Source organism: Cyprinus carpio, chromosome B2 (genome assembly GCF_018340385.1).
Source record: "Cyprinus carpio isolate SPL01 chromosome B2, ASM1834038v1, whole genome shotgun sequence".
In the NCBI taxonomy this organism is placed as follows: Eukaryota; Metazoa; Chordata; class Actinopteri; order Cypriniformes; family Cyprinidae; genus Cyprinus; species Cyprinus carpio.
In genome coordinates, this window is record NC_056598.1 from 3,879,161 (window position 1) to 3,902,154 (window position 22,994).

At 36.8% G+C, this 22,994-nt stretch overlaps 1 protein-coding gene across 2 annotated transcripts in view; it reads right to left on the reverse strand.

Moving 5' to 3' along the window:
• Window positions 1–8,399: 8,399 nt before the first annotated feature.
• Window positions 8,400–22,994, reverse strand: part of mmp16b (matrix metallopeptidase 16b (membrane-inserted)) — a 29,802-nt gene continuing 15,207 nt past the window's right edge. Inside the window, exons 4-10 of one of the 2 annotated variants that reach the window (XM_042717792.1) lie at window positions 19,788–20,092; window positions 16,762–16,923; window positions 15,415–15,632; window positions 15,197–15,335; window positions 14,392–14,542; window positions 14,162–14,277; window positions 8,400–11,374 (exon numbers count right to left, since the gene is read on the reverse strand). In XM_042717792.1, the coding sequence (XP_042573726.1) occupies window positions 11,010–11,374; window positions 14,162–14,277; window positions 14,392–14,542; window positions 15,197–15,335; window positions 15,415–15,632; window positions 16,762–16,923; window positions 19,788–20,092 (1,456 nt within the window). In that variant the 3' untranslated portion in view covers window positions 8,400–11,009. Of the gene's footprint in view, window positions 11,375–14,161; window positions 14,278–14,391; window positions 14,543–15,196; window positions 15,336–15,414; window positions 15,633–16,761; window positions 16,924–19,772; window positions 20,093–22,994 lie in introns of both variants that reach the window. The other variant, XM_042717791.1, reaches the window with a different exon arrangement.

Here is a 22,994-nt window from a genome sequence, read left to right on the forward strand (position 1 = left end):
ATTGATGTGTTTCAATTAGGCATATTTTATCAATTTGCACAATTTGAAGGGTAATGGAAACACGGCTATTGTCATCTGTACACGAAAACTGCAAAAGAAAACCTTTTCTGTTTTTAGTATATTGCGGTCAGGTAAACATACCCTATATACAAGAATGAACAAAGAGCTAAACCATACAGTGATTATAAATACACAGAATTAAATGAGGACCCAAGCAAGAAACAGGTGAATATGATCAGTAACTGCTGAAACAAGAGACATATGGTGTGTTCAAGTCATGCTGGAAAGATTTACAAGTTGTACAGACATGAACACCATGTCATATTTATGAGTGAGAAACTTTCCAAGTTATGGGCGTGTCACTGAGAAAATATCTTGTAGAAATGTACATTGCCATCTTGCTTTGACCAAAGTGATTTGAATGTATTAATTACGACTTCCCAACTCATAAATACAAACTTCCCAGGAGGACTTAAATACAGTCATCAGAAACCAAGGAAACCAAACAGGAACTAAACACAGGAATAGCCATATCCTCCAATGTGACATATCAGTATTGCATAATTTTTTTTGTCACTAATTTAACTGATTACACTTTATTTTGATAGTCCACTTTAGATATTCTTTTAACTATACCACATTTCAACTATTACTAGAGTATTAGACTGTCTGCTTAATGTCTGCTCACACTTTTTGATGGTCCCCTAACAGACATATACTGACTATTAGTAACTTTGCACTTTGTAGAAGTAACTTAATCAATTAACCCTAACCTAACAATCTAATAATACTCTAAGGAGAGTTAGTTAACATGCAGTTCCAAGTTACTTATAGTTAGTAGAATGCCTAAAGTGGGCTATAAAAATAAAGTGTAACATTTTAATTTATATGCTCTGACAGTGCATACACAGTGAACACAGTGCAATGAAGCTTAAATAGCCCTTAAATTAGACAACAGTCTATGAGATGATGTGATTCATTGAGCAAAAGTTTGATATTTAAAACCTTGGTAAAAAAGAAAAGAAAAACGAAACAAAAAAGAAGTGTTGACTCTTTTGTGCATCTCTTGAAGCTCCCCCTAAAACTCAAATTTACATGCAGATAAGTCATCTCTTTGATGCCTGTTTATATTTTCTGACCAACTTCTGTATCTCACCTGAACAAATAAATCTTTTGATTGGTGGAAAAAGTTTATCTTGACACATCTGTGGAAGCATCAGGCAGAAGATTATTCAAAGCTGACACGGTTCTGCAGCCTTGGGTGTGAATTAGTTCAGCATAATCTCTGTATTCTGCTTGATAGACTTGTGACCCATCACAGTTTATGCAAATCAGAGATTCTTTGGCGCAAGACTGGAAGATTCATATCAGTGTGCAGTTCTCTCATAACACATCTGAAGTGTTGAGAGAGGACTTCAGTTTGTGCTGTGCCAAAATGCTGTGTATACTATCAGGCAGAAGCTTCCTCGTACATCTGTGCGAAAGGCACAAAAAAGTCAAAGTTTTGTGTATGTAGCAGTAATCATCATTTCATTTTGGTAAAAATGCCAGTTCAAAATAACTGGGCTTCTGTCATGTGGTGTGAAACAGACACCCGTTTGAATGCTACACCTCAGCTGACTGAAACAAGAATACTTTAGTTGTTGAGTAGTTCATCCAGACATAAAATTTGCAGAAAATGTACACACCCTCAAGCCATCCAGGATGTTAATGGGAGAACCAATGTGAAGAAGTTTTGCATTGCATCACTTGCTCACCAATGGATCCTCTGCAGTGAATGGGTGCCCTCAGAATGAGAGCCCAAACAGCTGATAAAAACATCACAATAATTTGCAAGTAATCCATAACACTCCAGTCCATTAGTTAAACATCTTGTGAAGCGAAAAGCTGCATGTCTGTAAGAAACAAATCCATCAAGTGATTTTTTCCTTGCAAATGGCTAGAAAAAAAAATTATCTGACCCTTGCCTTTTTTAATCATCTAGGCGATTCAACTTAAACACACATATACATGAACAACATAAATTATAAATGACTCTGGAAATTATGTCATATCATTATAGAATGTTGTTTACAAAGTATGCAAAGTATATGAAATATTTTCTGATATGGGCCTAGAGAAATTTTGCCGCAACTAACTAAACTAAACTAAACTAAACTAAACTAAACTAAACTAAACTAAACTAAAAAACCTAAACATAATTTATTTCAGATAGTGTTCATTTTATTTATAATGTTTATAATGTTAATTGTTTATGCTCAAGCAACAAAAATGTTATTGACAAAATTTAAATTATTATTTTTAAATAATTATAAAATGTATTGTTAGTAGAAATTTTATTATTGATTTTATTTTACAATTACGGGAAATAACTGTTGCCTCCTTGGTAAATAATGTAAGTAGGCTATAATATAAAAAATAAAAACTGAAAATAAATAAATAAATAAATAAAATAAAAAAGCCACTGCATGTTTTCCAGTTTTCTAAACCTTTTGAGTCTCCAAATACTAAGAAATGCAGTTTTCTTGAAACATAAAAACCTGTCTCAGACCAACAGAATTATCCCAAATCTTGTCCTAACTAGTCAAACAGTTGTCTGAACAAAAAAAACAAAAAAAAAAACACACACAAAAAAACCCGTCATATTGCTGAAATGTTTGCTGACTTCATTTAAAGCTTTTTTGTTGTTGATTTGTCATTATTGTTAGTTTCTTGTTATGTTGTGATGTAAAGAGCTCATTATTTTACATTTCTTGATTGCCGTCATTCTTGAGGTTTGTGCAGGGGCGTAATTTTCGTCAAACTGTTGTGGTTGTGCCGTGACAGACCCCCAATGTCCGTTGTAGACATCAAGTAGGTAACGTTATTATTATTGCTAAAATAGCGGACTCATCAAAAAATACATTGGCATCATCTGTATTAAAGAGAAAATAATCACTTCATCTGATGTTCAAGTGAATAAAATAGCCTTGACACTGCCTTGGAGTTCCACATCTCTTGACTTTGTTCTCTCTCACCAGACTGTGTGTGTGTGTGTGTGTGTGTGTGTGTGTGTGTGTGTGTGTGTGTGTGTGTGTGTGTGTGTGTGTGTAGGTGGTGTAAAAGAGGAAAGCAGGCATTTGGACCAAAGCACTGTGGGGAGAGACTCAAAATGTTTCTAAACTTAAAGCGCATTTTAGCCCAGTTTGTGTCTGTGTTGTTTTACTACTTACACAATTATTTAAAGTATAAAACATTGTTATTTACAACACACAGCATGGTTTTTAATCATATTTTAAGAGGAGACAACCCCCCCCTCAGGATATTGGCTAAACAAATTATCTTTACTGATAAAAAAAAATAAAAATAAAAAGCAATGTTAAGACAATTCAAAAGCCTTACTACATCAAGTTGCCTTTTTCATTTATTTATACATTTTCTCAACTATTTATTTTTTGCAGTGTCTTTTATCATAGCCCCGTCACGCAGGCACTCAGAACACTTTAGCAACCACATAGCAACCAACATAATGCTGTAATCCAAAACATATGCAGTAAATTGCACGAAGAAAATGTATTATAATTCTATGCTCATACTGTGGTGTTCATTTGACTTTATCAGCCCAACTGGTTAATGGTTAACCTTTAGGGGTTTGATAAACCTTGACTACAAATCAACATGGGTGTTAATTAACATTCCCACTAGACTAAACACAAAAGAGAGGTAGATATATAAAAGTAAGGCGCATTAACGTGTTTCACCATTTCAGAAAGCACCTGGCTGCTGTTAGTCTTTCCGATGGGTTTGCATGAGGCAAAACTCTGAGTTCAGCTCATCTGCATTAGGGCTTTCATTACTGCTGCTGATGTGATAAGTCACTCTGCTGTGTTGTGGAGGCAAAGCTGAGTGACAACAAAAAAGTATGAAAAAGAGCTGAAAGCACCTCATTCGCCATCGCGATCTCCCAGCAAGACCTCTGACTAATTTATGGAGAGCCCTGCTCTCTCAGTGTGGGCCCGTGCCTTTGAAGGAAAGGGATGAGAAATGGTGCTTTGCATCTCAATTTCAAACCTCAGAAGAATAAAACACCCACTGTGTTGATGACAGATGTTAACATCTTGAGTCTTTGGAGAGATAAATGTCAATGACTTGTTTTATTCTTTTGATCAAATATAAAGTCAAAACAGAAAACACGCAGCCTCAGGCAAAAGCACCATTTCCAGTGCTGGTGTTAACTTCTTCGTAGTACTTCTGTTGATTTTTCATTGTTTATCCTGGAAGGCATTACATGGACAAACCAGCTACAAGTGCATGCTGATATCTACAAGAAAGTACAAGTAAATGTTTTGAAAAGGAAAAGGACTATGTCATTCCATACTTTGGAAAACCTTGGGAACAAAACATTTTTCAAAATATCTTCTTTCATTTTCCACAGAACAAAGACCAACATGAGAGTGAGTAACATGAGAGTGAGTAAATAATGACAAAATAATGACATTTTTGGGTGATCTATCCCTTTAACGTGATCTATAACCTGAATGTGTTATGATATAATACTGCAAACTGCTTTTCTTATTTTCTTATTAAATCCTATTGCCCCTATTGCAGGTCCCATCTAATAGCAGATTTTTGTTTTCCAAATGGTGAAATCTCTCACATGCAAACTCCAGCTGGGTTGGTTTTGGACATTTCTGCAACAAAAGCTTTCATCTAGCACCCATTTATGAAAAGCATGTACAATTGTAATCTTATGCCTTGTGTCTCAAATCTCTGTCATGGAGGATTTGTGACTCTCAAATTTGCAGAAATGCTCAAATCCAAAGTTGCTCCACATTTTCCTGTTCCAGTGTCATGAACAAAATGGTCTGGAACTCATACTCAGTGAACTACTTCTGACATGTGTTTTTATATTAAGATATTTTACTTTTTTAACGTGTGAGATGCAAAGAAATTATTTTTTGCTTCGTTTGAATCACCACAGCTGAAAACAGGTGGAATACAATCAAATAAACATGAGAATTAGAGAAGACAGACAACAGAGATCATTTAAATGTATCAAAGGGGCATTAATAATTCAAATTTTATTTTTTAATCTATTATGTTTTATATATATATATATATATATATATATATATAATATATATAAAACATAATTTGGTATATCACGTTTGGTATATATATATATATATATATATATATATATATATATATATATACCAAACGTGATTAGGCATGCAGTAAAAAAAAAAAAAAAAAAAATGGGACAGAAAATAGTAGAATTGTGCCACCTGCAGGTTTGACTCTAATACTACATATATTTTATAGACCTCAAACAGTGGGATTATTGATTATTGAGATTATATTACTCATCTGTGATCGTATTTTGCTGTGATCGCTTTTGTAAAATTATCTTTCAAATATTTACGTTTTAAGAGAAAACACTCGAACAGTTTAAACTGCTGTTTATTAATTTTCTTTTTGTACTCGTGATGCAGCAATTAACCCTGGGCTGCGTTCAGCCCCGACAAAACGTTGGAAAACGTTTTTTAAACGGAAACGGTGGCGTGTTGAACACCCTGTTGTGATGACGCAAGCGTTGCAACTATGGCAGCTGAGAAGGCCATTCTCTGTATTCTTTTTGAAGAATTTTCGGAGCCTGATGATATTGATATAAATACTTGTTTAATACTGCAAAGTACCCTCGATGTTACAGTCACTGCCCTTGCCGTCCGGAATGAAAGAGAACATCTTACCAAATTCTGACTGAAAACACATCTATTTTATCTCCTGGTAGCTAATCAATTCTAATTTAAATTATTTTATTTCTAGTTCTTAATTTTTAAATACCTTGTATTAATTATCATTCTCATTTTTTGTAAAGCACTTCATTACCACTGTGTATGAAATTTGGTATATAAATAAACTTGCCTTGCAATGAAGTTAAAAATATAAACAACTACATCATCATGGTGATATGCTATATTTTACTATAAAACTCTTACGGCAAACATGTCTTCTAATGTCTTCAATTGTTGCATATACCGAGCTGCAGCGGACACATTTGTAAACTACTTTAGGACCCATTGTGCGAGGTGTCTCTTTAATACCGCGTGGTTTATATACATGCTGCCGCTGATTGGGCCGACATTTCTGACACACCCACCAAACAAGAGAAAACGCATCTCAAACCCGTTGCACACCGTTGCACACCGTTTCCAGGAAACGTGTCGTTCAACCCGGAAAACGTAGCAAAACGTTGCGCACCGGTGTGAGCTTGAACGTGCCCCTGGTAAAGGTCAAGACTAGCCAATGGGGAGAGATCAGCCTGGTTTTCTAGGTGATTTGAAGGTTTTTTTTATTTAATTTAATTTAATTTTTTTTTTATTTAGGCTATTTATTTTCGAAATTTATTTTCATTTATATTCTATGCTATGAAAATACTCTTGTCAAGTTAAAAAAACTAGCCTGCTGAAAAAAAAAAAAAAAAAAAAAAAAAAAAACAGAAACCATCACAGAAATTCTAATGGTTTCCACTAAAAAAGCCATTACAAACATTACAAACCATCAAGTTTTAACCATTAAAACCATTAAAATGGTTTTCTGTAGTGTGTTTTTGGACATATTCCATTAGGATTTAGTGGTTTAGTGGTTTTAAGAGTCTAATTCACTACAAGTTAATTTTTAAGTAAATTTTGTTAGTTTTATAATTAGATTTATAGTTATAAAATTATAAATGTAGAGTATATGAATTATGCAACATATCGTGAATTTAAGGGGCGCTACATCCAATTATCTTGAGACCAATTGGTTAAAAGTAATCACAAAAATGGCTAAGAAAATGGTTTAGTTCTGAAATGGTTCTTCAAATTTTCTGATCATTAAAGAATCCTGTAGAAAAACACTTTGCCAGGCTTCCAATTTTCAACTGTGATAAGAAAGTTTTTTGATTGTCAGATCATGTGACACTGAAGACTGGAGTGATGGCTGCTGAAAATGGAGCTTTGCCATCAAAAGAAGGAAGAATATATTTTTAAAATCATATTTTAAATTGTAAAAAAAAAAAAAAAAAAAAAATAATTCATCTTACCTTTTCAAATCATACTTTGTTCAAATAAATATAAATAAAGTCCAAGATGGTTAAAATGAAAACTGACAGCCTGTTTTTAAATTGTGTCAAAATGACAGCTGTTGTAAATACTGGTGAAATTTGGATTAACACAACGAGACACTGATAAAATAGTTTATTATTTAACTATTTCTAATGTCTCAACACTCTCAAAATCTCAAGCACCTTTTTAGTGCTCAGTCCTATTCTGTACATGTGGTTGTGACTCTTTACAGGGCCACTGCTACAAAAATGAAAGCAAGAGCATAGTCAGTTGAAACTGTAACAATAGCATTCTGGCGAAAGAGATTTGGCAAATGCTCCACTGCATGTTTGTGCACTGGAGAGTGTCAAAAGTTTCTATTTACAATGTCTTTTTGTAGCTATGAGCAATGCAGCCAATCATAGACATATCTGTTGATTTCTTGAACACAGTGGGCAAACCTGGTAAAAGTGCACAGTGAATCCCCAGGTAGCAGCAGTGCAGATGTCCACCAGGGAGACCCCTCTAAAGATGAAATGGCCAGAGTGGAGGAACATTATATATTAAGGTAGTTATTATTTTGGAATGAGTGAATTTGTTCTGTTGAACTGTAATAATGTTCAGATATCACACTGCTTAAAAAAAAATAAAATAAAGGCAGTGTACCTGCATGATGGATGAATTTAAAAATCCTAAAAGTGTATATTCATATAGACTACTATTCAAACTTTTTTGTAAGAAAAGAATACCTACTGTATATACAGCAAGGATGCATTAAATTAATCAAAAATAACAGTAATGACCGTATCATGTTACAAAAGATTTCTATTTCTAATACATACCATTCTTTTTAACATTCTATTCTTCACAGAACCTTGAAAAATGTATCAAGGTTTATATATATATAAAAAAACTGATAAGAAATGTTTCTTGAGCACCAAATCAGCATATTAGAAAGATTTCTGAAGGATCATGGGGCACTGAATGATATGGCTAATGAAAAACTCAGCTTTGCCATCAAAAAAAAAAAAAAAAAGACAAAATATGTTAAATTGAAATAATAGAGACTTCTTTAACACATATTAAAAATATACCTTCCCCAGGATCTTACCGGTCCATTAAGTTCCCCCTTACAAGTTGTGATATTACAGAGACAATATTTTCCATAAGCCACGCAAAATTATTTAATATATAACTGTTTTTATTATATCACCCAAACAACCTTTCATGAATCTCAGGGATAAATTACATGTTAATGTCTTATGGTTGCCTGGTACATTTTGTTAAATTCTTCATTAGAGTTCACAAGAATGATTCACACGCCACATCCGATAATAGATAATATCTTATTATTGATGTACTGCATAATGTGCCTTTCATATCCGTAATAAAGACTCTACATGAGATATATATATACAACATGTTCAGATACACATCCAATACTCAGTGACCTCAAAGGTAGAACGGGGCATATTCTCGAGATATTCTTCCGTTTATAATGAAAACAACAGTTCACGCATGGAAATTCATGTGGATTTGGAAGGCTGATGCTGATGGCATGGCGAGAAACACCATAGTCCGTTATAGATCAGTTCATAAAACGAAAGATAAAACAAGGCATATGACGATATACATCACTCCACTTCCAAGAAACACTCAAAAGGAATATCAAACGGCAACATTTGATGTGTTTAGTGGTGGATACACTCTGAGAATGATCATGCTAACAAATATTTTTACATGGAAAGCAGAAATAAGCAGTGAAGCTAGTTCTCTGATTGCAGTCTACAGTATTTTAGTTCCCTTTAGCTGTGCAACAAATGCTATTTTACTCAAACCTGTGCCTGAAATAAGGAAGCCACTGAAAAGAGTAACTGAGCCGCTCAAGCTTGGACTTTATAAAGTAAACTTTGGGTGTTTGCAAGGCAGCGCTGTAATAAAACCTCTTTTTGTGCTTCTACTCTGACTAGTAAAACACAGCATTAAGCATCCACTGTTTCCTAAAATTCACCATCTACGGCAACACTGTATATCAGACCACTTGTCTGGGTACTTTATAAAATAGTTTAGACTCAAAACAATATTTTGTGTCAATTTATTTATTTTATGTAATTTGGTCAACGTTCTGCATTAGTACACATCCTCATTGGCCTGTTCTTAGCATATATTTTATATTATATACCTTAGTCAGGATAAAATGCATATTTAATTTGACCCAAATTTTTAAAAATGCTGTGAAAGATAGACGTGCAAATGGTTGTACAATACAAAAGTTTTGTTTCCGCTGGAAAGCCGAATGATTGACAGTGAGGTACAGCCCATTGAAAAGATTGTATTTTTATGCCTCAGTGCATCTTTTTGAATTGTGTCAAATTAAATATGGATACATTATTTTTAAGCTTATTGTATACTTCTGATTTTATGCATACACTAGGGTATGCGTACAGTGTACATTTTTATCAGCAGCACAGTCAGATATTTCTAACCGTGGGTCTGTTCCAATGCCAACACTTGCGGTCTTGGCCACTTGAGAGCATGTGCACTTCAGAGCAGTATTTGTAACTCACATGGCTCAAATCTGTGTGATGTTAAAACAAAGTGTGCATTTTAGTATAGGTTAAATTCATTGAATATTAAATATAATTTGGTAGTAAATTGTGAAGTATAGTAGCAGAGACACTGAACAAAGATGAAACTTACTAGTGTGCATATGTCGAACAACTGTGTTCATGCACAATAATGAATGGAATATGGCAATGCAGTTTACGTATCAATATTGGCTTTACACCTCGAAGACTATCTTATATTATTGGTTGGTTCTGGAAAACACGGTCAACAGAAGATACATGAGTGGTGTTGATGATGCACTTTTAATCACCGAACCAAAGCTCAAAAGCTAAATTTACCCAAAACATTCACTTGCTGCCTTGCAAGCACAAGTATTTTGTTCAGGAAATGCAAATCTAGCCTACATATTGCACTGAAAACTTCGCTAATATAAGTGTTTTTATATACTGTATAACTTCAACATTTTCATGTTTTTTTTTTATGGTTGATAATCTGATTCTCAAGGAAGGTTCATTAGGTTTTTCTGCTAAACGGTATTCTTCCGTTTAATAAATTCCCTATGAATTGATTGGAAGCACTCAACCAAATGTCTAATGTTCTGTTCTTCAGCATTAGAGTCTTTAAAAACGCAGAAGCACAGAACATGGACACCAGCCATACACTTGTTTTCAATTAAACATTTAAACAGTCAGCGGCACTTAAAATCTTACTGCAAGTCTGCGTCAGTCAGAAGTGCATCAAAAGGACAGTGATGAGCAAAGGAGTTAATGGAAAGGGGTCACATTCACACAGGCACATGTACACTAACACACAGAAAAATAAACTCAAGATGTGATTAAGGCATTCGACGAAATATTGCATGTAGCCCCGATGTTATATGTCCTTCTGATTTCCAAGCAGATAGATCTCATATATTCTGCAGATGAATGCAGCCAAATGGAACTCAAATAATGATCGATAAGCCAGTCATTTCAGAATATTCCATGTGAATGAAGCAATCCTCTTTGGACACTAAGGGCATATTTGGTTTGGGTATCAGTTTTTTCAACACCAGCAAGTATTTCGGAGGGACACAGATCAGCAGTCCGATGATAAATAATTCTCAAATCAATTGAAAAGTTCATAATTATGGTTTGTAGAGTAACAGTTTACTTCTGCATTGGACTCTAGGAACCAAAATGGCCACACAGAGTTCCAAAACCATACAAAAATGACACATTGCCATCTAAGAAGGCTGACAATGGGAGCTGGAAGTTGGCATGCTGTTCGTTTTTGTCACCCTTCTTTTCTGCCAACAAATACCAACATAAAGTCAGTGCCAATTTTTTACCTTTGAAGGGATTTTTAAGATGAAAATAGTTTCATTCGTAATTCTCAGACCCACTCCTGCATGGATCGCTTGCAGTACAGTATGTGGCGCTGCGTATCCTTCCTCTTGAAGCGGAACACGGTGTAAAGCAGCACCATCATGCACAGGGCCAGGACGCAGGGGATGGCGATGGCCACCGCTTTCTCTGCTCCACCACTGCTCTCCAGCTTGAGTACGATATCAACATCATCATTGTCATATTGTGGTGGTTCTTCTTCCTGTGGAGGGCTCCAGTCCCAGTCGGGGTCGGCAGGTAAGCCGTCGCAGCCCATAAAATCACGCAGGATAGACCTGGGGTAGCCTGGCTCCACTCTCAGCCTCTGGTTGTTGAACTTCCAGTACTCCTTCCCCTTGTAGAAGTATGTGAATCCAGGAGAAAAGGAAGACAGCTCATATTGAACTACTGTATGCATACTGGAAAACATAACCATGTGTTATTCTTAGTTGAAAATAAGAAATTTTAAGTCTAATGATATTAAAACTCAAGTCAATTATTTGTTACTAGTAATACATTTTGTTCATGGTACTCCAAGTTCCAAGAGTACTCCAAGAGTGTCATCATATTATCAGGTCTGAAACTGCATGGTACAAAAACAAAGACACCATAGCCATATAACTGTCTGTACCTGTGCCATTCCAAATAAAATAAAACATAGGTATGAATTGTGCTCGAAGGTCCCATCTGACACTAGTGGTTCAATTATGAAGAAGTACAGTAGATGTTATAAACCTAATTTCTGCCTAGAATTGATTGTCCCTCAAAAACTCAGCAGGAACAAAGAGATTTATGAGAGAAGCCACAGAGAGGCCAATTATAGCCCAGAGATCACCAGATCCATAAGACACACTACTTGCACAGAGAACATAGTTCGGAGAAACTTCTGCCAGTCAACACAGTGTCCTCCAGAGTGAACCAATTACTTAAACTCTGAAACTCTGGAGGGAGTTTACGATGGAAAGAGTTGTAGAGCATTTATACAGTCTAGTGGCTCAACAATATACTTATATGTGGTGAATATACACTTATATGGATAAAAGTAATAGGATACCTGACTAGGGACATCTAATAACATCGCATTCTAAATACATATAGACTCTAATATAAAGTTGGTTCTCCCATTGCAGCTATAAGAGCTTCCACTCTTCTGGGAATGCTTTCCACAAGATTTTGGAGTATTTCTGTGAGATTATTTGCTAATTTATGCAGTAGAACACTTGTGACCTCAGGCACCAATGTTGGATGAGAAGGCCTGGCTCGCAATCTCCATTCCAGTTCAACCCAAAGGTGTTCACTGCGGTTAAAGTCAAGGCTCTGTGAGGGCAAGTCCACTTCCATGCTGGAATAGAGAAGGGTTTTCACAAAACTTTTCTCACAAAGTTGGAAGCACATCATCACACTAATCAGAATCTGGCTAATTCGGTTCCTCGAACGCACCTGTTGTTGATGATTAGTATGGCTGGATTGAGTTATCTGAGATAACTGCGCATTCATGGGTTGGTTTAAAAGGGGCTATGTATTGATACTCGAAACCACGATCAGCAATGCAGCGATTGGCTGGCGGCAAGACAGCAACATAATGACATCATATAATTAAAAATGACACCTTACGAAAAACTTGACAAATTTCTGGACTTTTATAACGAAACAGTCAAGCGAACAAAACTACATAAATTTTATAATAGACAAATGAAATGTGCACTGTTTTTATTTTATGTTTCATTTATTTTTACACAATTCACAATTATTTATATTCACGATTTCTTATATTTGTACAGGCTTTACATTTTAATTTCAATTTAGTAATTAGCAATTCAATTTATTTTATCTTTCAAACAGATTTGTTATGTGACAACATTAATTAAAGTTTCTTAAGGGTCATGTTATCTGCATCTCCTGCGCTCCATCAAGCCACTCCCATAATAGCTGTCATCACTCAAATTAATGCACGACTCTACATTATCTGTATAGCATGTAAGACTCTAATGCAATTATGAAGTAATTCTTTTATGACAAATAAATCTTTCAGTGAGTAAAACTGGCTGTGTCTATAGTATTATAGATACACAACATTATTATATTATTTTTAAATAAATTTTTAATTGATTATTATTTAAAATGATCGTGCCTGGATCAGTAGGATACTCTTGTAATAAAGTAGCGGTGGCTGGGACAGATTGTAAGTATCAATTTTACTTAAAAAGATGCAATCTATTCCTGTTTACATTAAATAAGTCAGCTCCAAAGCAGGTTTAAGCTTACGGACCTGTTGCCATGACAACAAGTCCAGGATAAGCTTCGAAGAACCAAACATTCCAAGATCATGCCAAATCTCGTCAAAAATCTAATCCAGCTAACTGAGTTAGCAACGTACGAAGAACGGGCCCGTGGCATTCCCCAAACCCAGACTCTCCCATCAGACTATCGAACAGAGAAGTGTGATTTGTTACTCCACAGAGCAAGTTTCCACTGCTCCAGAGTCCAGTGGTGGTGTGCTTTACACCTCTCCTTACAATGCTTGGCATTGTTTTGGTGAAGTGAAGCTTGCATGCAGCTGCTGATATTAATATCAGTGGAAGTTTATAATCAGCAGAGTGTTTCTTTTACGCACCATGCGCTCGAGCACTTGGTGACCTTTATGTGGTCATCTGCTTCATGGCTGAGTTGTTGCTGTTCCTACATGCTTCCACTTTCCAATAATACCACTTACAGTTAACCATGGAATATCAATAATTAAAAGGTGTGTCCCAATATTTTTGTCCTTGTGCAGTTAAGAAAAACAGAATATTTCATTTTGTAACTAAAAACATTTAAATAGATTTTTTTGTAAGTTTTTATTTTTTTTTATATGCATATCAATTTTTTGGGTTTTTTTGATTTTTTATTTTTATAGTATTATAGTTTTAGTATTTTGTTTTTTTTGATATTAATAAAACCTACATAAAAAGTCACAACTCAACGTGTCTGAGCATACTGTATGTGTAAACCAGCAGGCCATGGCACCAATACAAATGCAATTATAGCAATAATTAATTTTGAGTTAAGGTACTGTGAAACTCAATGGCAATATTTCAAAACTAGATTCGCAATATGAGCGAATTGGTTTGGGGTCTTTTGCAAGGCACTGCATTGTCAGCTAAGATCATTTCAGTGTCTCACCATTTTCTTTGTCCACAAATGCTCCCTGTGGAGAGTCTGGGATGCCTTTCCACACAGTAATAGGTTTTGGATATCCAGGGTCCATGGTTCTCATATCCTCATTGTACCTCCAGTATCTGTAATAGTAGACAGAGACAGAAAAAACGGTCTCAGACATTATGGAACAGTCAAGTGAAGGCGGTGTCCACTGGGTCCCATTGTACACTGTAGCTAGAAGCTATAAAACTGACCTGTCCCCTTTGAAGAAGTAGGTTTTGGCCACGTCTTCCCACCAAACAGCTGTTTCAATGCTCTGTGTGGGCATTCCACTGCCAAAAAGAGAAATGTCCTGAGGATATGTGGGCTGTAGAGTTGTATCCTTAAACACCCAGAACCGGTTGCCTCAGAAATGCAGAGAAAAGGAAAAGATTGCCTTTAGTGTAAAAATGCATGCGTGTTCTTCTTCTAGTAATAATAATAGTATTATTATTTATAATTGATTGTAATAATAATAAAACCGAAGATAATTATGGCTGTTTTCACACCTGTAGATTGTTTCCTTCTTGGTTCAGTTCACTTTTACAAGGCAGCATTTGAAAGCATGCCAAAGTGTTTTTTTTTTTTTTTAAGTTGGCTCCACAAGTTTATTGTCAATGTTCATATATTCACATCAAGTTCACAACAGTTTAAGATGAACTGTTAACTAATGTGCTCACCCACAGAATCAGACACTGCTGCTTTTTACATCACAAATTTCCCATTATGAACGATAATACAGCTTGGTTAATTGGTCCACTGGGTCAGAATGCTTTCTCAGCACTTCCAAATTGCTCCAGAGTTTGTGTTTAATCTGTTATTTTGGTGCAGATCTGAGGGCAATTGCTGTATTCATATATGCCTAAATGATAACATGCCATGCAGGTTCTGAAACTAACTCCAAACAAACCCGGTGTGAAAATGCCCTTAGTAGACCCTGAAAGCTGAGCTCCTTCCTTCACATATTCACGTCTATATTTAGCCTGTAAGATTTAAAAGTTGGAGGAAAATAAATCTTACCTTTGAAGAAGACAAACTTCCCCTCGCTGTTTTCGTAGACAGCATCGATCTTGGGAGGCAGACCTCTCCAGAAGTAGTTGATTTGCATCGGGTATCCAGGCACCACAGAATTATCTCGCACCCTCCAGAACCACTGATCCTAATAAGAGTGTGCTGGAGTTAGGAAACTTACAATTTATGCTTCTCTAATTCTCAGTGAAGCTGTTCATTATTCATACCTTGAAGACGAACAGCTCCTGTCGTAGGATTGCCAAAGTGTTGAAACCTCCGTCACAGATGTTGGGTTTGGAGTTGGGGTGGGCTGGTTTTGACTTCTGTGGAGGGCGATGAGGGCGACCCTGTCGGTCATGCTTTCGAGGGTCAGTTGGTAGGTGCAGGCGAGGAGGCGTAGCGGTCGTAAGCAGTCTTGTAGGCTGAGGATTTTTGTCTGGAGGACCTGCAGAATGAATACAAAATTCAAATCACAAGAGTGTCGAATAAAGAAAAAATCTTTTAAAGATGTATTTGAAATCACATGGGCCAAGTTCAAATAAATGAAATTGAAATAAACTTTTATTCCATTTTCAAGAAATGTACTGACTCTAAAAAGATATTAACAGATATAACATTTGATTTTAATAATGTCTTAGGAAATGTTGAAATTAACATAAAGATTAAAAAACGCTTTAGAAGTCTTTTTAATTGTTAGTTCATGTTAAATAATGTTTACAACTGGAACATTATTGTAAAATGTTACCAATATATCATTTAAAAAAATCTACTTTTTTTAAAATTTACTTTTTAACAAATATTATAAATTCTTAATTTATAAATATAAAAAGTATTATTTATTACTATAATAATATTATTATTAATTAAATGACCATAAAAGTCAGGTACCCTTTCTTGTCATAAAAGGTAAGCATTTAAGATATTTTAAGAAGCTTTTTTGATCTTGACAGAGTCATGAGGGTCTGCAGGGGTATTCAATCAATCAATCAATCAATCAATCAATCAATCAATCAATCAATCAATCAATCAATCAATCATTAAATTGATTTGCCATGTTGATTGCACCAAATGAATATGTTTTGGCAATTTTTTCAAGTATTATCAAGCACTGCATCATTTTTGTTATTTTTTTTTCCCATAGAAAAATAATAAGAGATTATGCCCAACTACATACAGTTTTCTTTTCAAGAATTTCTTAAAAAAAATATATATATTTTGAATGAAAACAGATCACCATTGTTTTTCTTACATATAAAATCATTAAAAGTTTAGTTACAAATTAAAACAAGTACATATAAAAATAATAATGCAAATTATATATTTTTAATGTGTTGCTATGCAGTTGTAACAGTGTTCTAGGGGTTTGCTGTGGTGTTGTGAGGTAGTTCTGGTTGAAATGCAGTTGCTCACCAGCAAAAAAAAAGTCAGATAAGCCCACCACCATGTTTCTATAATAACCTGGTCAATATGATATGGCTTAGCCTTATTGTTGTCCATTTTATTCAAATCCTTAACCGTAAGTTTGATCAGTGTTACTGTAAACAGGTATGTGCAAGCCAGAGGTTTAAACGCACCATATATTTTCTGGATGCCCTGTAGATCATCATGAGGCAGTCTGAAGCTCTCTGTGTCCATATACTGATAGAATGGAGCCATTATAGCCGTGGGGTCATTAGAATGCTCCAGTCCCAAAGCATGACCAAGCTCATGGACTGCCACAAGGAACAGGTCATTACCTAAGGAGTATAGACACAACAGTGAAAATATAAAATACAAGTGAACATACAATCACAAGATTTGCTTTGTTTTTTGCTGTCCTTGTACTCTTATCTTGAGAGGCATCTGGCATTGTGACTCACCACTCAAGTTCCTGATCTGAGAGTCATCTTAATGTTGTAATGTTCATGTGTATAGTGTGTGGGCATGACAGAAAACAGTAGCTTTGGAAACAGTATGCAAAACAGATCCCACATTGCTTTGTATTATACAACAGTGTAACTGGAAATATCTTCCATGCTGACGTAATGATGAATGAAAATGTTATGTAAGCTATCCTTCGCAGTAAAGGTATTGTATTAAATGTGCACCTGTAGTGTAAGTCAAACATTAAGGTAATTTTTTTTCAAAAGCTGTACTTGCAGATAATGTAATATTAATTAAATAAAAGGCTATTTAAATGTACTTCTACAGACACGATTTTTGCATTTTGTAATGTCAAACTAAATGTTTAAAAGTATATTTTAAACCACTGTTTTAATAATCTTTTTGTGCTTATATTGACGTGTTGACTAACATACTAACACACATGTAAATTAATTGCAACTGTAGTGTGTTATTTTATGTAACTAAATTTCAACGTAATTGTTACAAATGTGTAATTACAAATATATTTAAATACATGACATATAAGTTTTAAGTTACATTAAAGTATTTTTAGCTTACCATAAATGCTTGTTAGTACATTCAAAAGTATACTTAACCAAAAAAATATTATTTCCGTAATAAGAACTCTTTAAAAAATGAAAATTAAAAAAAAAATTATGCTATAAAGTGAACTTCTTTTTTTTTTTTCACAGGGGATTCAAACATCATCTGAACATATCAAAATTTGGGTTTTGTTCCTTACATATAGCTATATAGGTCTCAAAACACTTAGCATATAGCGCATGAGTCATAGGACTATTGGGTAATACTTTATTTTAAGGTGTACTTGTTACATATGTTACATGTACTTACTACTATAATAACAATAAATTGTGCATAATTAAGCAAATCCTTAATTTTAACCCTAACCATATAGTAAGTACATGTAGTAAAATAATATTACTCAGTACATAAATGTATAATTACGCTGTAACAAGGACACCTTAAGACAAAGTGTAACTGACTATTGTTATGGTGCTTTTATGGTACATTTTTAGAGCTTTGTACAATCTAATCTGGTAACAGTGAGTGAAGTGAATGGGAGGCATTCACTTCTAAATGACCTGTTAAAAATAATCTCCTAATTGCTGTTTATTTTATAACATGTTGATGCCAATCAGGCTTAATGTAAAGAAAGAAAACCACACAGTGTGTGGTCCATATAGACTGTGGTGACTTTAATGAAGCCTGAAACCACAGGAAGCTATTATGCCATGCACGTGTAACATCAGAGACGGCATCAAAACAAACAGCCGAGGGTCCTGAGTGCAGACGGCAGTAAAAATGCCAGTAGTGAATGTAGTTGAAGCCATTTATTACTGTCTTGCCTGAGACATTTTGTGAAAGGAGATGAGCATCTTAAAAGCTCTCTGCATCCAGTCGGCCCAGGTAATTAAAGCTGAGTGCCTCTAAGTGCAGCTCGCAGTGAAGTGATGGATCTAATTACCTCTCATTTAATGGGTACAACCATAACGCAAATACTACATATCAAACAAAGTTGACACCTGACATGCACACAAACATCAACATGTAAGACACATTCAGGGAAGAATTCCTTGTGCAACCAACGAAAGCGATGATTATTTGCATTGGTTTAGAGCCTGATCAGTGTCATTTCTGTGTCATACATTTACTGGCTGCTGTTTAAGTATGCACTTAAATACCACGCACAGATGGATTTCAGCAGTTGTTTGTGAAGGATGCAGAAGATTACTGAAATTTGACAGAGTTTACTGGGAATATGCAACTTCACCAACACAATCTAGAATGGGTTCTTTAAATGTTAGAATTGTGACATGTCTGTAGTGCAATAAATGAAAACAGGGCGAAGAAAACATATTTACAGATATCTTGTTAGAACAGAAGTTACCATATCTAACATTTAAGGATATTTCAATCATGATTACTCTCTGAATACTTTTAGCATGGTAATGAATATGAAAATGTTAATGTATTTAGTCGTGGTGGATTAGATATAATAGGCATACATAAATCCCGTAGCAGAACCAGACAGGTGGAGCTGGGGGAGGTAGGGGATTCAAAGGAACTCGCTGCAGGACCAGCTTACAGCGAACAACTGAATCAGTTGAATCAGTTTAACCAATGATGTGCAAGCAACCTTATTGGCTAGTAAATGAAGTTATCACTAGCAGATTGCATGTATGTTGTGAGTTTCAGGACTGAAAGTTATTTATAAAGTACCATTCAAAAGTTTACCTCACGATATCTAATGTATCAACTAATGTTAACATAAAAATTCACTGTAAAGTGTTAACAAATTACATATACAGTAGTACTAATGGCTCCAGCACATTTAGTGGCTGCTTAAGCTGGTTAAATAATACATTGTTGAGTTTGTACTTAAATACCACACACAGGTGTTGCAGCAGTTTAGTGAATTCTCCCCTTAGTGTTTACAGCACAATTTGTTAAAACATTCATTTCAGCAAGTAAATTGTAGCACTAATTACTTTACAAGTGAGTCTTGTTTTGCAGAATTGCTTTTAGCTTTAGCTGTAAAACATTGTAATTTATTTTCAGTGGTGCTTGTGAAAGTCTCCAGATGTCATTAATGATTTAGCTGCTCTGTCACTTTCACATTCCTGCTGAAACAGCAACTTCATTTGTTTGTTTATTGTTGAAATTGAAAATGTGGCCTAACCTGCCATTCTCTCACCATCATGGTTTGGGTTGCCCAGTGTCCAAGGTTCATCTGAGTCAAAGTGCGTGTCGCCCCCTATGCCTGGCCCTGGGAAATAAGCATGTGCCAGGAAGCCCCCTTCTCCATCAAAAGGAGAGCTGTCACCATGGAAACCAGAGGCAAAGATGATGGTGATGTCGACGTCACGTTTGCCACTCTCCAGAGCGCTGTAGGGCACGGCCTCAAAGCGTAGCGGCGTGACACCTTGCCATACGTCAAATGCCCTGCGAATGGCCTCATGCGTTTCTCTTGCTCCCACCTTAGGAGTGACATTTTTTATGCTAAAAAAAAAAAAAACAATATTTACTAATAAATATAAACACTAAGCCATGGCAAAGTCCAATATATGGTTTGATTTATGCTTGCTTTTGGTTTGTATTACCCCTCGGTGCTTTAAAGCTTTGTACTTTAGGGCTTACAAGCCCCATAATAACAGGCAATAAAGACAATGACTGTGCAACACATCTTTGTGCTGGTGAGCTTATTTTAAGGTGGTTTCCAGAAAAAATAAGTAAGAAGAAGAATTTATACTCTTAATAGTTAACTATTATACACTCTACTCATTATTGTTGGTGGTTTTATATTGCTTTTGTGGGGATAGTTCATCAAAAAAAAAAAGTTTAATTCTGTCACCATTTTTTTAAATTTCTGTTGTTGGAACATGAATCCAAGAGAACATGTGATTATTTATACACTGTAAAAAAAAAAAATCCAACTTAAACTTTTCAAGTTTGAGAAAACTGTCTAATGTAGAAAAAGTTGAAATTACATAAATTAATTTGATCACTGATGATCACTAATTCATAACTGTATTTGTTTTTCATTATCAGTTCTTTTCTTCTTCAATATCAGAATATGTAACTTATTTTAGTGCATATATAACTCTACAACCTTAGACATTTGCTTGAATAATAGACAAATTTAAGTTGTTTTGTGTAAAGTCTGCCAAAATAATGTTTTATATCAGTAATGCAGAGTATTAATATTCAGTTCCCTTTCGAACGTTCACTCTCGCTATGTATGGGAAAACTACTTTTTTCCATTCTGCTGAAGCCTGATTTGTTCACGTTTGTGTAGCTGCACAAACCAATGGCGCTTCAGCCCGCCAAAAGGGGCGGGGCCGTCTGCCATATAATTTAGCCCATAGCGCCATTCATCAGATTATTCTCCTTCAGCGACGAGGATCATCTCTTCGCTGACTCTTCTGCAAGAAGAAGACATGGAAGAAGCTCCAGCTCTGCTCACCGCTGTGGAAGAAGCCGAAGCAGCGAATGAAGCATCACTGCAGGCATCCGGCATCCGGAGTGAAAGAACAAATTTCTAAGAGCAAATTTCAGCGCGTGTTGCTACAAATGTCGCGCCGCGAGTGTGGTTCGTGCAAGGGGTTCTTGCACGATGAAGACGGACACCGCGAGTGCACTGCTTGCCTTGGCCCATGCAGAGGCTGTACTCGCTTTCTCGTCTACGCTCTCGGGTCGCCTTGTTCCATCAAGGCGATCCCCCCCGCCAGGCCCTCCCATCTTTCTCCTCCCCTAAGAGGAAAAAACAGCGGGGCAGCGGATCTTTTCCAGCAGGCCCAGGCAGTGTCACGTCACCTCAGCGCCTTCGTGCCCTGCCCTCCCCGTGTCCTCTTTCACAGGTGTGCTTCGCAAATGAGGACCAGCGCCCCTCTTCAGCTGCGAGCGGACTGGTCTCATTCAGCGCATCCGAGGAGGACATCATCATCGATGATGTCACCGCCGCCGACTCTGTGTTCTTGGCGGCGTCAGAAACGGAGGAATGGGGTGATTCCGGCGAGGAGCCCGAAGCAGCCCCTCCCCTTCAGGTGCCAAGGCCGAAGCCAGACACCGAGCTAATCCGGATCCTCGCAAAGGCTGTGGAGGATCTGGGACTCGAGTGGTCAGCTCTGGATGAGCCCGCCCATGGCTTACTGGATGAATGGTTCCTGCCAGCAATCCTCCCGCCAGCGCCCAGCCCTGTTCTTACCAGCCCTCCATGACGAGCTCACCAAGCCTGGGCTGAAACAGCACTCCAGGCCGATGAAACGTTTCCCTTTCCCAAAGCGTCAAGGTCACCGCCCACGAGTTGTGCTGGACCCCGAACCGCGAGCCATCCTGAGACACTAGAGAGGAAAAGGACAAAAACAGTTCGCCTTCACTCCTCACCTCTTTGAACACATCTGAGAGATGGAGATTAATTTTCACCGGGTCACGTCCTGCAGGTGCAGCGTGTACCTGAATATTTTACCGCTATGATAGCGGACCCACATACTTTAAAGAGCAAAATTCCTCATCCTCTCTCAATCACTTATAAGAACGTAGAATCCCCGCTTTTTCAAGGCGAGCTCTCTTTCCAGAAAATAAAACCTCTTGCCTCCCATTAAACGGTCTGGGCAGCCATTCGGGGAATCTCGAGATGGGTTTTGGAAACAATTAGATGAGGCTACTCGCTACAGTTTGCTTGCAGACCACCCTGCTTCAGAGGCGTTGTTCAAACTTCTGTCCCGGACAACAAAGCTATTGTTCTCCAGCAGGAGGTGCAAGCACTGCTTGCAAAAGGCACTGTGAAAATGGTGCCCCCAGTGAACAGCGAGTGAGGCTTTTTCAGTTGCTATTTCCTCGTCCCAAAGGGAGACGGCGGGCTCAGACCCATTTTAGATCTCAGACATCTGAACAGCTCGCTTATGCGCCGGTCATTCAAGATGATGACAGTCAAAAATATTCTCGCGCATATTTGCCCCGAGGATTAGTTTTTGACCATGAATTGGAAAGATCTCACTTTCACATCCACATAGTCCCACATCAAAGACCGTTCTTGAGATTTGTGTTCGAGGGAATGGCCTATCAGTATGCAGTCCTTCCGTTTGGAATGTCCCTGGCCCCACACACTTTTACGAAGTGCATAGACGTGGCTCTGTCCCCTCTCAGGCAGATGGGAATCAGCGTATTGAACTACCTCAACAATGCTGCTCCTCCCTCACTTAGAGCACCTCGGGTTGGTCATCAACCCACGCAAGAGCCAGTTGTTACCCAGACACTCTTTCTGGGAACGGTTCTAGACTCCGCCCTAATAATGCGGGCATGGATCTCGCCGGATTGATCCCTGACAATTCAGCGATTGACGGCTTCCCTCAAACCGGAGACGACATGCCCCCTGAGGGTTTTATGGCCGCTGCCGCCTCTG